This window comes from Centrocercus urophasianus, unplaced genomic scaffold (genome assembly GCF_019232065.1).
Source record: "Centrocercus urophasianus isolate 14NV4802_14NV808 unplaced genomic scaffold, USGS_Curo_1.0 seq_217, whole genome shotgun sequence".
Lineage (NCBI taxonomy): Eukaryota > Metazoa > Chordata > Aves > Galliformes > Phasianidae > Centrocercus > Centrocercus urophasianus.
Window position 1 is genome coordinate 1 of NW_024884775.1, and position 14,276 is coordinate 14,276.

Sequence of the window (14,276 nt, forward strand, 5' to 3'; positions counted from 1 at the left end):
GCATCCCAACAGAGCACCCCCAGCATCCCAACAGAGCACCCCCAGCAACCCAACAGAGCACCCCCAGCAGCCGGCAGCAGGACAGGGAAGCAGCCAGGCTGCCCTTCCTTGCTTTCCTGCTGCTTCCCATCCCACACCCGGATGCTGGAGCTGTCACTGTCACCCTGTTCAGTGAGGAGGAAGGAGGCTGAGCGCTGCCCTGCAGCCCTGAGCCCTCCTGGGCATTTCTCACCTTCCACAAGAGCGCTTTTGCTTGACGTGTGGTTGAGCTCAGACGTAAGAGGAGCACACGGCCTCACCTGCAGCCTCCCAGCAGGAAAGCAACGTGAATTCCCCAGCCCAGAGACAAGGAGGAGGTGGGAGAACTCTGCCCAGGGCTCAAATTCTGCTCCCCAAAACCCCTGGTTAAGGCAAGAAGCTTCATCCACCATTACCACAGCTCAGTGCTTAGCAAACAACTCATCTCTGTTGTTTGTGAGCCCTCGGCTCCACATCCAGGGTTCCTTTCAGTCCTGAGCACTTCACACAGCCATGGAGCAGAGCCAGGTAACAATACCTAAAATTTATTAACACAGAATGCACTGCTGGCAGCTGTGCAGAGCTCAGTCTGTGTCCCAGCCCAGCCAAGCTGCCAGCCACCAAACAGCAGGGAGAACACGAGACATAAAACAGCCTGCCAGCTTTCTCCAAAGAGAGAACCTGCCCTGAAATCTGCCAGAGGGAGCTGCAGCACATGGTCCAAATGTCTCAGGGCTGCGGTCCCTTCTGGTTTCTTGTGCCTTCTTTTTTTTTTTTTTTTAGAAAAAAAACCAAAAAACAAACAGAGATGAGAACACGAAAGCAAACAAACTCAGGCTGCCCTAGCTTCAAATTAAAAAGAGACAACGATTCTCATGCGTGGTTTAAAAGAGGACTGGGAGGAACAGGAGCAGAGAGAGAAGGCAGCCAAGGCCTACAGAGGAAACTGCTGCAACTACTGGTTGCGTCTCAAGAGGAAAGTGGGGAAAGATGGACCCATACACCCTGCACACGCTCACCCACACACCCACCCAGGGCAGCTGGTTATGCATCAGAGATGGAGAAGTTGTCCTCCTCCTGTGGTTTGCAGATCCAGCTGCCGTAGCCCATCTCCTCCAGCGCACCGAAGAAGCACTGCTTGGCTTGCTGGTACTGCACGGCTGCTTCCTTTGCTTCTGAGTACACCGAGAGCTTCTGCAGCTCTTTGCAATCAGTCTTGGCACATAACTGGCGGAACAGGGCAAAGGTTTTCCTCTTGGAAACACGAGACACCTCCAGCTTCGGGCTGAGAAGGAAGAAAAAGGCAACGGCGAAAGACATGACACAGAGAAGCCGACAGGAGCACGGGACTCGGGACAACCCTGTGGCAGAGGCCCATGAGATCCCCCGGGGCTCTGCTGCAGAGCCTGGGCACAATCTGTTCTGCTTCAAGAGCTCTGCATCGAGTCAGCTTGAAATCCCCCTCCCCACAGCAGATACTGCAATGCTTGCTGTAAGAATACAACTGACCCCATCTCCCCGGCCAGAAAAGCAGCATCAGGAAAAGCTCTCCTTACCCGTCTACTTTCCCTTTTGTGCCATCCAACACTTCCACTTTGCTTTCATCAGCAAGGCACCAGTTCACTGAAGACTCCTTTGTCTTGCCCGTCTGCCTGGCGGAGTCGTACACGCTGACTCGTCCAACCTGCAGCCACAGAGGGAAGGGGGGGGTTCCCAACACCATGAGATGGGGGTAAGAGGGTGACCTGGGCACACAGCAGCCACCAGCCCTGCACTCAGCTACGGCCTTTGCTTTCCATCCCTGATGCTCAGTGCTCTGCGTGTTAAAACCTCAGCTACCCCACGCTGAAGGTCCTCCACTGGTGCTCCTTTCGGGAGGCGGTGGTGCTGGGTCTGATCTCACCTGAGAGAAGTGAAATCTGAGGAGTTTCCAACCCTTGCACTCAGCTCAGCCGAATTCCTGAGGTGAAGAAGCCACTATTTGCTGCTAAAATGAAGGCTAGGAGAGTAACCTCGGTCTGCATCTCCCCAGGAAGCCATGGACACAGGGAGATGGGACGCACTGCTCTACCGGCCACCAGCTGACACCCCTACAGGGACCTCAGTGAGAATGAAGGGCTGAGGTGGAAGAGAAGATGGGAACACAGAGAGGAGCACAGACCTTTGGGTGGTTGATACAATACGGAGCCTGGAGCCTCTTCTGCAGCACATCCCCATCCCTCACCATGCGGCAGCAGATTGCTCTTGTCAGGTGGCCCTGGCTGTACAGGTAACCTATGAAGGCACAAATGAAGGCATCAGAGAACAACGCAGGTAACAGACGAGCCCTGAGAACGACAGCATTAAAAGCTGGCAGCCACGGGGATCAGCAGCAGCGAGTTCACTGCTGCACACCCCTAGGTGGAAGCTTATGGTTTGTATGCGCCCTTAGCGACGCAAGCTTTGTCTCACCCTCACAAGCACCTTCTAAAATCAAGAATCCTGGAGGAAAACCTCACACCACCCACTACCTCCAACCCGCAAACTCCAAAACGGAGCAGCTCTGCCAACATTGACGTTTCAGTCTCTTACTCCTGCAGTCTCCACATTGGGAGGGGGGGTTACTGGGCGCTGCAGCTCGCTCCACAGCCGTCCCAACCCAGACAGGGACGATGAGACTCATACCAAGAGTAACAGAGCTGAGGTACACCGGCTCGATGAAGTGTGACAGCAGTGCTCCTTGCAAGCCCAGCACGTTCCAACGTAAGATTTTGTCACTGCAGGACATGGTGCGCAACCTCTCCCCATGCTGGATCCCATCCCACGTCGGCACAATGTCACTCGACTCCACAGGAATGGTGCCTTCCCCTGTGTGAGCAAGGAAAGCTCTCCTGTCAGGACTCAGACACTCGTTCCCTTTGTTTCTCGCCTGCTTCAAATCCCACCACGGCACCCCAGAAAGCGAGGGAAGGAAGCCTGGAGCTCCAGGATGGCTCAGAACGGAGGACTGCAGCTACCCAGCACACAGGGAGCAAACTGCACTCACCATTCTCCACCTTGGTCCGCAGCTTGCCTTGTTTGGGGTTCTCAAAGAGGGGTTGATGCTCTGCCCGCCCCTCCACGCTCGCCTGGTCACTGCAGGACTTGTCAAAGAGAGCTCCATCTCCACAAGGTGCTGTGCTAGAAGTGAAATGCTCCTCAGGTTACAGCCGGGTCACAGAGAGCTGCCAGGGCTGGAGGTGCTGCACTGCTCACCCCCTGCATCAGCCCACACCAACCTGATGTAGAGGTGGAAGGTGATGTTGCTTTTTATTTTGAGTCTCCTCCCTCCCGCTGGCTCAAAAATGCTCTCTTCCGGAGAAGGTTTACAGGGGTCGTACTTCATCAGCTCACTATAGAGAAACCTGAGAACAGGAACAACGCATCAAAAGGGGCTTTGCTCCTCAAGACAAAATGCACATCGATCCACACACTGCCCAGGCCCTGGACAAGCAGGGTCCCAAGCTCTGCCTCCATCAAACCAAGGACAGAAGCCAATGAATGGCACGTGACACCATAGAGAGGCATGGAACAGAGCAGATTTCCAACCAAGCAGCTGACAGGCAATAACAAATACGCGTTGTGTTGGGTAAGCAGATAGAAGCACTGGCAGAGGAGAGAAAGGAGGCTGGCTGGCTCAGCTCTGCTGTTTGTATACATCTGATCTGAGCGTGAAGAAGACTTCAAGGTTGTTAACCCAGCACCTTTAGTCAGCACCGAGTCTGCACGCAGAGTAAAGAGCCCCAGAGGCAGCTGAACACGAGCAGCATTATCAGCACGAGCCCACGATCTGTTTACATTGACTGGGTCTTTCATGGCTGCTGCTGGCCGGGAGCAGAGGAAAACCCTGAGGTCTCCAACACACCGTCAAGGACTGAAGAACAACTGCAGCTTCACAGAGACCCCTCAAGAAGAGCGCGTGCAGGAGAGGGGAAGCTGACTGCTGTCATCTCTGACAGGCTCTGCTGTGCCAGAGCAGCCCAGCAGCTACAGCTGTCAAGATTAATAGCTCAGACAGACGGTAAGCAAGAGTGCAGCCCTCTGATTTCACAGCCTGCTGAGGGCCGACCCTCAACACCTTCCAGAGCTGAGGATGGCACAGAGGGCACACGACAGCTTTACAACAGCAGCTTGCTTTGCTGCTGCTCATAACTGGGAGGGCAGGCAATTATCGAGGCTCGCCCAATCGCGCCTCACTTCGGCTCTCGAGAAGCTCTGAATGCTTTTACAGATAAGAGAACAATCGGGCAGTTTGGTTTGGGAAAAAGCTCTCCCAGCTGATGCAAAGGGATTTGTCACTTATCAGCACACGCCTTCTGCACCCACAAGTTCCACCAAAGGATCCGGGCTGCAAAATCCCCCCCGCGCTGCCTGGAAGTGCTGTGCTCAGACCAGAGCCGTGCTTTGCGTGCTCTGCACCACGCTTTTCTTTTCAGTGCAGCAGAAGAGGCCCTCAGGCTCTTGGCAAGTCTCCAGTTTGGTCCTAATTTGGGTACAGTTCAGGCGTGGCCCTTCCTTATCACAAATAACATCCCTCTTTTTAACAGCACCATGAGTAAACTGGTGTTAAAGCAGTGCAGGAACCGCCGCGGCTACAGCCCTTAGCAGGCACAGCCCTGGGCTTCCCCCCTTCTCACCTCACAAAGCCTCTGCGAGAAATGATTTCTGCATGGCAGTCATTCACTGTCTCCCCCTTCAAGCTCAGCTCTTCTCCTTTCACACACCGATTACCTGAGGGGAAAAATAAGAGAGAAACGGAAGGCTTGTCTCGCTCAAAGCCACGACAAGAGCCTCGCAGGAAGATTTCATCGCACCAAGTTTCACTTCCCTGGGCTCCTGAGAAGCACCTACCTTCCAGGTTATCACCTTGACCCAGGGAGGAAAAGAAGGGACAGAGAGCCCACACTGCTCCACGGACAGCAGAGATTCTGACTGCCACACTTTTAGGGCAGCGTCCCTCCAAGCCTCAGCGCTTTTCAGCTGTGACTAAGAGGGGAACCTGCGCTATCTGAAGGAGCCCACGCTCCGATGCACACAGCAGCACACAGCAATGCAAGCAAAGATTAAGAGCAACACAGCTGGAGGTGTGATCACTTTGTTCTTTCTCTCCACCTAAATCACTTGTGACACCATGTGAGCCCTGGGAGCGTTGCTTGCCCTTCCGAAGCCTCCAGCAGCAGCCGTTCCCTGCTTGGAGCTGATGGGGAACCCAGTGGGGGACTCAGAGCACAGCTCGTGCTGGAAGCAGCCCATACCTGTCCCGATGCTGACCACCACTCCCAAGTCCTGGTCTCCCTTCCGCATGATGATGGCAGCCAGGATCTTCCTCCCAAGCAGGCTGTGCTGGATGCAAGCAGTCAGAGCGTTGAAGCGCTGGTGGCTCAGCATGGCCATCTGGTCGTGGAGGGTGCTGCCCCTCACGGGGAGCTGCAGGGCAGGGAAGAAAACAGCTCAGGCAGCAGCTAACCCAAAACACAGCTAAGCAAGCAGAAGGCAGGAACGCACAGAACACGGACTGCAGGCAGAGCCATTCAGGGCTGAACACATGGAGGGCTGGGGGGATCTTTGGGGTATTTCTGGGAAAGCCTCTCCAGCGCTCCGAGCTCTGCTCCAAGCACATCATTAGCTGCAGCAAGCTGCCTGCCTGGCAGAGCTAAACGAGCTGAGGGACGGCCTCCTGAGACTGCCAGGGGGAACCCCAGTGCAAAGCAGCAAAACCCAGCCTCGTCTGTTTTCCCAGGGACTCAGCCAAGGATCTCTGCGGCTGGCTTTGCAGGAATTCCTCCTCTGGCTGCTTGGTAGGAGACTGCACCTGCAACTGCCTCCTCTATCACCGCCCCCCACCACATCCTCCCTGATGGATTTGCTATTTAGAGCCACAGCTGCCCAATTGGGAATGCAGCTTTGGAGAGATCACCAAACTCAAAGTGAGATTTCAGGTTTGGGATTTCCATCCTGACTCAGCCAGAGCTCCACTTGTGTCTGATGCTCTTTCCGAGCTGATGTAATTTTCAGTCTAGTATGAAGGCATTCGGAATGGATTCTTTCCTTTTTTTTTTTTTTAAATCAGAATAAAAATGAAAGCATTCCTGTACCACCACAGGAACACACTTCAGCAGCTCGTGGAAGTATCAGAGCATAACGAAGCCCTGAAGCAGACACCAGAAGGAGCGAAGAGCGTGGCTGCGCCCTGGGGAAATATGCAGCCCGTTTTAGCAGAGCCTCAGCTCATCTACACCTTCAGAGAACAACCATCTGGGGCATTTTTCTGCCGGGCTGAGCAGCAGCAGAGACAGAGGGCAACAAAAGCAGAGCCAGCCTTAGAGCTGGACGTTACCTCTGTGATGCTCATCCCTCCCAGGCGCTCTGCTTTCTCCGTTTCGCCGATCAGAACGCGGAGCGCTGCGTCAGCTGCCTCCTGCTTGCCCTGCTTCTTACTGTGTGCAGTTACAGCTGGGAACCAGCGGCCTCCAACCTTCGCCTGATAGACAAACCTGTAAAGACAGCAGAGCATTTGAGAGCTGAAGAAACCCTTTGGTTTCAGCCTGGTTTTGAATCTCTCAGCGCAGAGAAGAGCAGAGTGCAGGCGGTGGATCCTCAGCAGGTCCGGCAGAGGCAGCAGCACAGCCTGTTGTCATCTCAAAGCACACGATGGATTTTACATTCTCTACTCCAGGACAACAGCAACAAGGCAAGATTTCCACCCGGAGAGACGCAGCCACTTACTTTGGATCATGGGGAGGTCCTGTCTGGTCAATGAGCTTGAACTCTGCAGCAAAGCCATTGGAGCGGGCGTATTCCAGCAGGCCGCTGACCGGATTGACGTTGAGGTATTTGATGAGCTCCCCAACACCCTTTGCTTTCACTGCTTTGGGTTCATCAGGAACGACCACCTGCAGAGCACAGCTGTGTTCACCCTGGGGCTTCGCAACGGGCTGGAAGACAGTTGGACAGGACAGGGCTGTTAAGCACCAACGGCACTGCAGGCTTCTGCAAAGCCCTACCAGAGTCACAACGTGACCTCGTGGGGTGAAATGCAAGCCATAAAGGGGGAATGCGACACAACAAAACAGCTGGGTGTCACAAAGAAGCTCCCTGTACCTGTTCAGGTGGGACACGTGGCGCCGACTCTCCAGAAAGAATCTTCACAGCAACCTCTGCTGCCATTTGCTTTGCTCCCTTCTTGCTGTTTCCTACCACAGCAGGGAAAATTTGGTCACCCATTTTCACACAGTAGCTGAACCTGACAGGACATCATAGCATACGAAGAGCGTTAAGCACACACATCTCAGTCTGCTTATTATCCCTTTCTCCCTGTTCAACTTTAAATCCTTCTGCATTATCTCCAGTTTGAATCTACCACCACGGCCTCAAGCTGGAAATCCCAGAGCAGTGCTACCAGGTAGGGCACAGGACTAGAAGCTGTTCTTGGTACAGCAGAGCATCCCTGCTCTGAGAAAAGGCATTCTTTTAGTTTCCTTCTGGAGACAGACGTTGTGGAGGAGCCATGCCCAGACTCCTCAGTAACAGGTCAGCTCAGGAGGAGCACAGGAGCTCTCTGAACAGCAAGGTGATAAGGGAAGGAAGGGCCTCCACCCTCCCCAGGGCTGACAGCAGCACGCCGTACCTGGGATCATGAGATGGGCCATCCTGAGACAGCAGCAGGAATTCAATCGTGTTCCCAGACTTCTGCCCATACTCCATCAGCACGCTGATGGGGTGCTTCCCAGGGAGCAGGTTCAGCTGAGCCGGAGCAGGCGACAGATCTGGCTCTGAATGCGAAGACTGCAACGAGAAGATTGAGGAGATGGGTTTCACAACGAGCAACGTTTGACCAAACTCAAAAACAAGATGACAAGATTCACCTGTTCCAGCTCAGAGCTGTCAGACACAAATGGTATTTCACTGTTCAGTCCGTCAGTGTATCCATTCTCTGCTTCCTGCATCAGGATCTTCATGGCATTAGCTGCTGCCTCCTGTTTAGCAAGTTTTTTGCTCCCTGCTTCTGCTGGTGGGAATGGGCGCCCATTAATCAATGCCTGGAACTTAAACCTTTGAAAGAAAACCAAGAGACAAAAATCAGCAGGGTCAATCAAGAGGCAAAGCCGTGGTGCTCTCACTGCAAGTGTTTGCTCTTGGAAGCCGATGAGAGCGAGCAGGCAGCTCCAGGCTGAGAGCAAACCTTTGCTGCCATGAGCAGAAAGGAGAGCTCTGTGTGTGTCTCACTTCACAGCATCCTCCAGAGCTGCTTAGGAGAGATGCAGCAGCTCTAGATTTCGTTCTGCAAGAAAGGGACGAGCTGCCTTGTTCTGCAAGCCACAGAGACAGCTGGAAAGATGCAACAACCCCTTGCAAAGAGCAGCTCGGCCGCATCCTATCGGATGCCCCATCCCTGCAGGCATTCAAAGCCAGGCTGGAGGTGGCTCTGGGCAGCCCGGTCTGCTGGTTGGTGACCCTGCAACGTTGAAACAAGATGAGCATTGTGGGTTTCTTTTTAACCCAGGCCATTCTATGACTCTATGATCTCCTGCGCAGGGAAGCAGGAAGTCTGAGAGCAGCCCACGCTGCTCTGCCTGCACCTCATCTGGGCTCTTCTGTCCCTCTGGCACTTTCCTTGAATGCCAGCAGTGCTGTGAGCCACCCAGTGCATCCACAGCAGCTCAGGAGGGGCTGCCTCACAGACACCTCTCATGTTTGGTTGCTTTTCCAGCTACGCAGCTCCTCTCCTGCTCTCCAGCCCTGTGCACAGGAAACTCGCTTCCAGAAAAAAAACAAGGGGTCACACAGGATCCGGAGATGGGCTGAATCATAGAATCACCAAGGTTGGAAAAGACCTCCAAGCTCCCCCAGTCCAACCGTTCCCCCATCACCAACAGCTCCCACTGAACCACGTCCCTCAACACCACATCCAGCCTTTCCTTCAACACCCCCAGGCTCGGTGCCTCCCCCACCTCCCTGGGCATCCATTGCAGTGCTGCCCACCTTTCTGAACAGTAACACTTCCTCATGTCCATCCAATCTCCCCTGCCGTGGCTTGAAGCCGTTCCCTCTGCTCCTATCCCTGATGACACCAGAGCAGAGGCCGACCCCCAGCTCCCTGCAGCCTCCCTTCAGCAGCCATAGAGAGCAATGAGGTCCCCCCTGAGCTCCTCTTCTCCAGGCTGAACATTCCCAGCTCCTTCAGCCTCTCCTCATCAGCCCTGTGCTCCAGACCCCTCACCATTTCATTGCCCTCCTTTGAACGCATTCCAGGCCCTCAATGTCTTTCTTGCAGTGAGGGGCCCAAAACTGGACGCAGCCCTCGAGGTGCGGCCTCACCAGTGCTGAATATAGGAGAGATGGATCCATTCCATCTCCCCTTACAAAAAAGACCTGGGACTCTGCCTTCAGAAATTAGGCCAATTTTCCTGTCTAGCGAGTCTATTGACGTGTTCCAGTGTGGCACATACATACTTTTCACCATCTCGCTCAGGAACAGCCACAATTCAGCAGTCGAGGTGGGACCCCAGAGACTGACTCCACACAGCACAGCATCGTGCTGCACTCTGACCTTCCACACTACAGAGACACCACGGGTGGGTTCACCTCATTTAACCCAAACTCGCTGCTCTCAGCTGCTTTGTTTGGGGCTTCCTTCGTGCCTGCATCTGGATAAGTCAGAGGTACCCCAGAAATGCCAGTTTTACTCTCTCAATATAACCAAAATTGAAAGCCAAGGGACCAAATCAGACAGGGCATTTAGCAGAAGAGATGAATTCTACCTCTGTGTGGGGTTACCACAGCAAAGCTGGGGTTAAAACGTAGCCTAGCTGATTCGTGCTTAAATACAGAAATGAATCAGCCCAAACCACAGCAAACATCAACAAGAAGCCTTTTGGGACAACACCAGAGCGAAGCTGCTTGAAGTTAGCTGAAACAAAAAGAGCTCAGGGATGTCAGGAAGCATTCTTACCGTGGCTCGTGAGAGGGCCCACTCTGCTCCAGCATGGTGAACTCACAGTGCTGGTAGGTAAACTGGGAGTACTCGGTGAGGCCACTCACTGGGTTCTTCTCCTGGCACGCCAGCAGCTTCTCCACGGGCGTGCATGGGAAGACAGTGTTAAACTGAGCGGCGTAGCTGGGGGAAGACTGGGAGTGCATGATGGATTCTGACCCGTCCGACTGCTTGGTGATAGTGTTCAGATAATCTGGGATATCATCCGAAGCCCACCTGCCGTTTTCAGAGCTATCGTAGCTGCTGAAGCCAGAAAATAAGGGCTTGGAGTCCTCAGGCGTGGCTGCTTCCCTGCCAGCAGCATCGCTCCGAACGCTTTGCTCTGACGGCTGCTGCCCATCTCCCATGCTTTGCTCCGCTGTTGTCGTTGCTGGTGAAGCTGCAGCCACCTCCTGCAGAGCTGGAGGCACAGGAGGAGGCTGCACAGCCAGCTCTGGCGCAGGATCTGCTGGTGCTGCAGTGGCCTTCAGCCTCATCTCCATCCGCTCACGCTTCCTGCTCGTCAGGGACCATCGCGGAGGGCTGGAGTTCTGCTTGCGGACATCTCCCAGCTTCTCCAAAGCACTGAGAAAGGAATTCACATCCTTTGCTCTGGAAAATCCAATATTTCTGGCAAGGTTGATGGCCGTCGTGTCCGCCACGCTGAACAAGAAGTTGCAGATTTTGTCCTTGGTCTCAGCCATGGTGGGATTGGGGTCTCTCCTACAAGCTGCACTCCTCTCCTCTCTGCTCTCAGGAGCTGGGTCTGTGCTCCCCACCCCGTGCTCAGGAGGGTTTCCTTCTCCCTCCGTGTTTGGGTTGGCAATCCTCCACAGCGGCGGTGTCCCAACAATCCTGTGCACTTTGCCTTCCCTGAGGAGCTGATACAAAACACGATTGACCTCCTTCTTTTGAGTTTTAAGCTTACGTACAAGATCGTGAACCGTACGAGTCTCTCCCTCCCGGAGCTGCCCTAAAATACTCAGAATTTCTTGTTCCAAGCTCTGCCCAGCAAGAGACAGTCTCTGTAAATTCAGTCTGATGGCAGACGAATCTCTTTGCAAGTCCTGCTGAGGGTGATAATGAGGGAAGGGACGATGTGGGGGTGTTTCTACCTGCTGCTTGCTGGAGAACTTATGCCATCCTGCTTTGCCACGGCCGCCCTGCTCTCTCCCTGCAGGAGCAGCAGCCTGCCATCCTCCAGCACGCAGCTTGCTGTACGACTGCGGTCTCTGAATTAAGCAGACATCACCATCCTGCTCTGCTAGGTGCCAAGAGGATTCCCAATTCGTTTTCTGTGAGGTCTGGGGGCAGTTAAAGAAAGCTGGGCGAGTGTTGGAGCAGTTATGCTTTGCTCGGGTGAGGTGTGAGCCTTTGCCTCGAGCAGTGCCTCTGCTCATAGCGCACTGCTTGAGCACACGTTTGTGTCCAGGCTGCCTGCACACCAGGAGCAGCGATTCTCTCCAGTTCTCAGTGGATACCTGCTGGGAAGACACACAAAAAAAGAACCCAATTAAAAACCCAATCGCACAGTTATATGCTTCCAGAGGTGCAGTCTGAACAGCCTCCATTCTACTGAGACATGCATCCCGCCAAGCCTTCCTGCTTTCCACTGACATTAAATTATTCATGTGAGCACAACTGGCAAATTGCACCTGCCCAGGTCAGAACCCAGCAGCCAGGAACCCTGGCTGAGGTTAACAAGAAGACAGCTTTAAAAGAAAGCGATACACTGCTCTCATTGGGCTGAACATCAACCCAGCTGCACAGGCTGTCTGAATTTTGGTGATACCTTCTGGCACCACTGGGTGATTCCAAGCCACGAGCAAGTTTCACTTCTGTGTCCGCAGGGAGGCAAGAATCTCAAGTCTGCTTTTTGCAGCTTGAGAGGCAGAGGGAGGAGGTGAGGCAGCTCAACGTGGCACAGAACAGAGCTGCAAGAGCCTCACGGAGGATTTAAGATTTGCAGCTGAAGTCCGAAACCCCAAATTCCCCCTTAGTTTGTGGACTGCACACGACCTACAGAGGTAAAGCATCACACTGCAGAAGTAAAGCGATATCCTACACAGAAATCGGATAGGTGAGCACTTTGTAATGCCATGAAGGTGCTTTGCGATGGCAGCCCGAGTTTCACTCGCACCCTGAGGGCTGTGCCAACCCCTGGGCTGCAGCTCCGAGCTTTTAAAGTGTTGCTTAAAGAGAAGCAGTCACACATAGGGCATATCATAGCCCTCCTACACGCAGCAATGCATAATTTCTGTTGGGCTCCTTCCCTGGTACCCCCACATCACCCAGCATTGGAAAACTCTTTGCAAAGGAAGCCCTCCGACTTCCCAAAGTGCTGCAGCACTGAAGGGTGATGCGACAGAGAGAAAAGGAGGAGGAATGCCCCATCCCTGGAGGCATTCATGGCCAGGCTGGATGTGGCTCTGGGCAGCTTGGTGTGGTGGTTGGAGACCCTGCACACAGCAGGGGGTTGGAACTGATGGTCACTGTGGTCCTTTTCAACCCAGGCCATTCTAGGATTGGATAGATGGATGGGGGGAGATGGATGGGTCCTTCTTTTCTTGGCTGCTCCTTTTCTTGGAGGAGAAAAGGCTCTGGATAGACCTCATTACAGCCTTCCAGTACTCCCATTCCTGGAGGCATTCATGGCCAGGCTGGATGAGGCTCTGGGCAGCCTGGTCTGGTTGTTTGGAGACCCTGCACACAGCAGGGGGTTGGAATGGATGGTCATTGTGGTCCTCTGCAACCCAGGCCATTCTATGAGTCCGTGATTCTATGGCTTCTTATGGCACCCTGTGGATCCTCTGAGCAGCCTGGTCTGGTGGTTTGTGACCCTGCACATAGCAGGGGGTTGAAACGAGATGAGCATTGTGGTCCTTTTTAACCCAGGCCACTCTAGGATTCTATGATGATTCTATGATTATGGTACCCTATGGATCCCTTATGGCACCCTATGGGTTCTCTGGGCAGCCTGGTCTGGTGTTGGTGACCCTGCCCACAGCAGAGGGTTGGAGCTGATGATCATTGTGCTCCTTTTCAACCCAGGCCGTTCTACGATCGGTTCTATGAAAGAAGGGAGGCTGCACACGGAGTGCTCGGTTCCCAAAGCAGCAGAGCACGTTCAGCTCACTGCTCCTTAATCACACCGAGCACCGACTCCGGCCTTGTTCCCAAAACGCGGCTCCTTTCGCTTCAAAGAAGCACCGAGCGTCGGGGGGCAGCGCTTCCCGTCACGCGTTACCTGCGCTCCGGTCTGCGTCCGGACGGCCAAACCGAATCGCCGGAGGCGGTACCGGTCCCGGGGAACCCCGTAAGATGGCTGCCGATCCTTTCGCTTTCGGTTCCGTCCCCGCAACCGTTCTCTCCGCCCCGCCCGGGGGCGGGCAGCGCTGGAACGCGGCGCCGTGCCCGAAACTGTTGGGGAGGAGGGGAAAGGAGGAGCGCGGCCGTGCTGAAGGCGGCGCGGAGCAGCGGACCCGGGGAGGGGTTCCGGTCCGGTCCCGGAACCACCGTGCGCGTCTCCGAGCGCCGCCGCGGCCACGAGACGAAAATTCTCTTTATCCTCCGTGTTCACGCACCGCGGAGGCACAGCCCCGCATCCCGCCGTCCCGTCCCCATGCCCCCACCGCCCACCACAGAGCTCCGGGTGCCTCCCGGTACGCCGTGCCCTGCCCCCCCCGCCCCCTTCCCGCTCCTTACCGCCGCCGCCGGCGCCGCTGAGGGCGCGCCATGATGACGTCATCGATCTACGCCGCGCGGCATCGCAGCCGCCATCTTCCTTCAGGGCACGGCGCGAAGGCCGCATTCGGGCAGGGCAACGCATGGCGGTGGTGGGGCTGCCTAGGCCGCTTCCATACGGAGGACACCGCTCCGATCCCCGGATCCTCCATTCCCCACCCCCGGGCGCCGCTTGTTGCTGTGGGCGCGGCCGCTCGAGGCCTCACTCTACATGTGCCTGCTACTGCGCATGCGCCCTGTGATAGCCGTGATGCGCATGCGCCTGAGCGCTGCCTAGCGGACGCATGCGCAATGCGCGATGCACACGTGCCGGGTGGGCGTCGGGTCTGGTCAGTGCGGGGTCTTCATTGCCCCACCTGCCCTCCTGGGCTCTGTGACTGCTACAGTTCCTCCGTCCCCAGGGTCCCCGTTATTCTCTGGGCCTCCAACCCCCCCTCCCCGTTCTCCTGTGTTCCCCCAAAGCCCCCCTGGGGTTTCCCCTTTCCCTAAACTCTCCCCACAGCCCATGGGGCTCACTCACCTT

The 14,276-nt window shown here is 55.1% G+C and overlaps 1 protein-coding gene across 2 annotated transcripts; it reads right to left on the bottom strand.

Annotated features, from left to right (window-relative positions):
- Window positions 1–547: 547 nt before the first annotated feature.
- Window positions 548–13,427, bottom strand: LOC122162652 (double-stranded RNA-specific adenosine deaminase-like). Of its 2 annotated transcripts, none has more exons than XM_042823143.1 (15): window positions 13,257–13,427; window positions 9,989–11,490; window positions 7,902–8,088; window positions 7,664–7,821; window positions 7,138–7,279; window positions 6,763–6,971; window positions 6,374–6,530; window positions 5,292–5,463; window positions 4,674–4,767; window positions 3,276–3,401; window positions 3,044–3,177; window positions 2,683–2,865; window positions 2,180–2,292; window positions 1,575–1,702; window positions 548–1,303 (listed from the first exon to the last, which is right to left on the bottom strand). In XM_042823143.1, exons 2-15 carry the CDS (start codon window positions 11,407–11,409, stop codon window positions 1,063–1,065), a joined length of 3,465 nt encoding a protein of 1,154 aa, XP_042679077.1. In that variant the 5' UTR covers window positions 11,410–11,490; window positions 13,257–13,427; the 3' UTR covers window positions 548–1,062. The 2 variants fall into 2 exon arrangements, with proteins under 2 accessions (XP_042679077.1, XP_042679078.1); XM_042823144.1 differs by having other exon boundaries at window positions 9,989–11,493.
- Window positions 13,428–14,276: the final 849 nt, after the last annotated feature.

Excerpts from the sequence above, each read along its gene's own strand:
- LOC122162652 (XM_042823143.1), bottom strand. The coding sequence starts at position 11,409 with ATGAGCAGAGGCACTGCTCGAGGCAAAGGCTCACACCTCACCCGAGCA. Across the intron at positions 2,866-3,043 it reads GCGGACCAAGGTGGAGAATG|GGGAAGGCACCATTCCTGTG; the intron begins GTGAGTGCAGTT and ends TTGCTCACACAG. Across the intron at positions 1,703-2,179 it reads ATTGTATCAACCACCCAAAG|GTTGGACGAGTCAGCGTGTA; the intron begins GTCTGTGCTCCT and ends CTGTGGCTGCAG.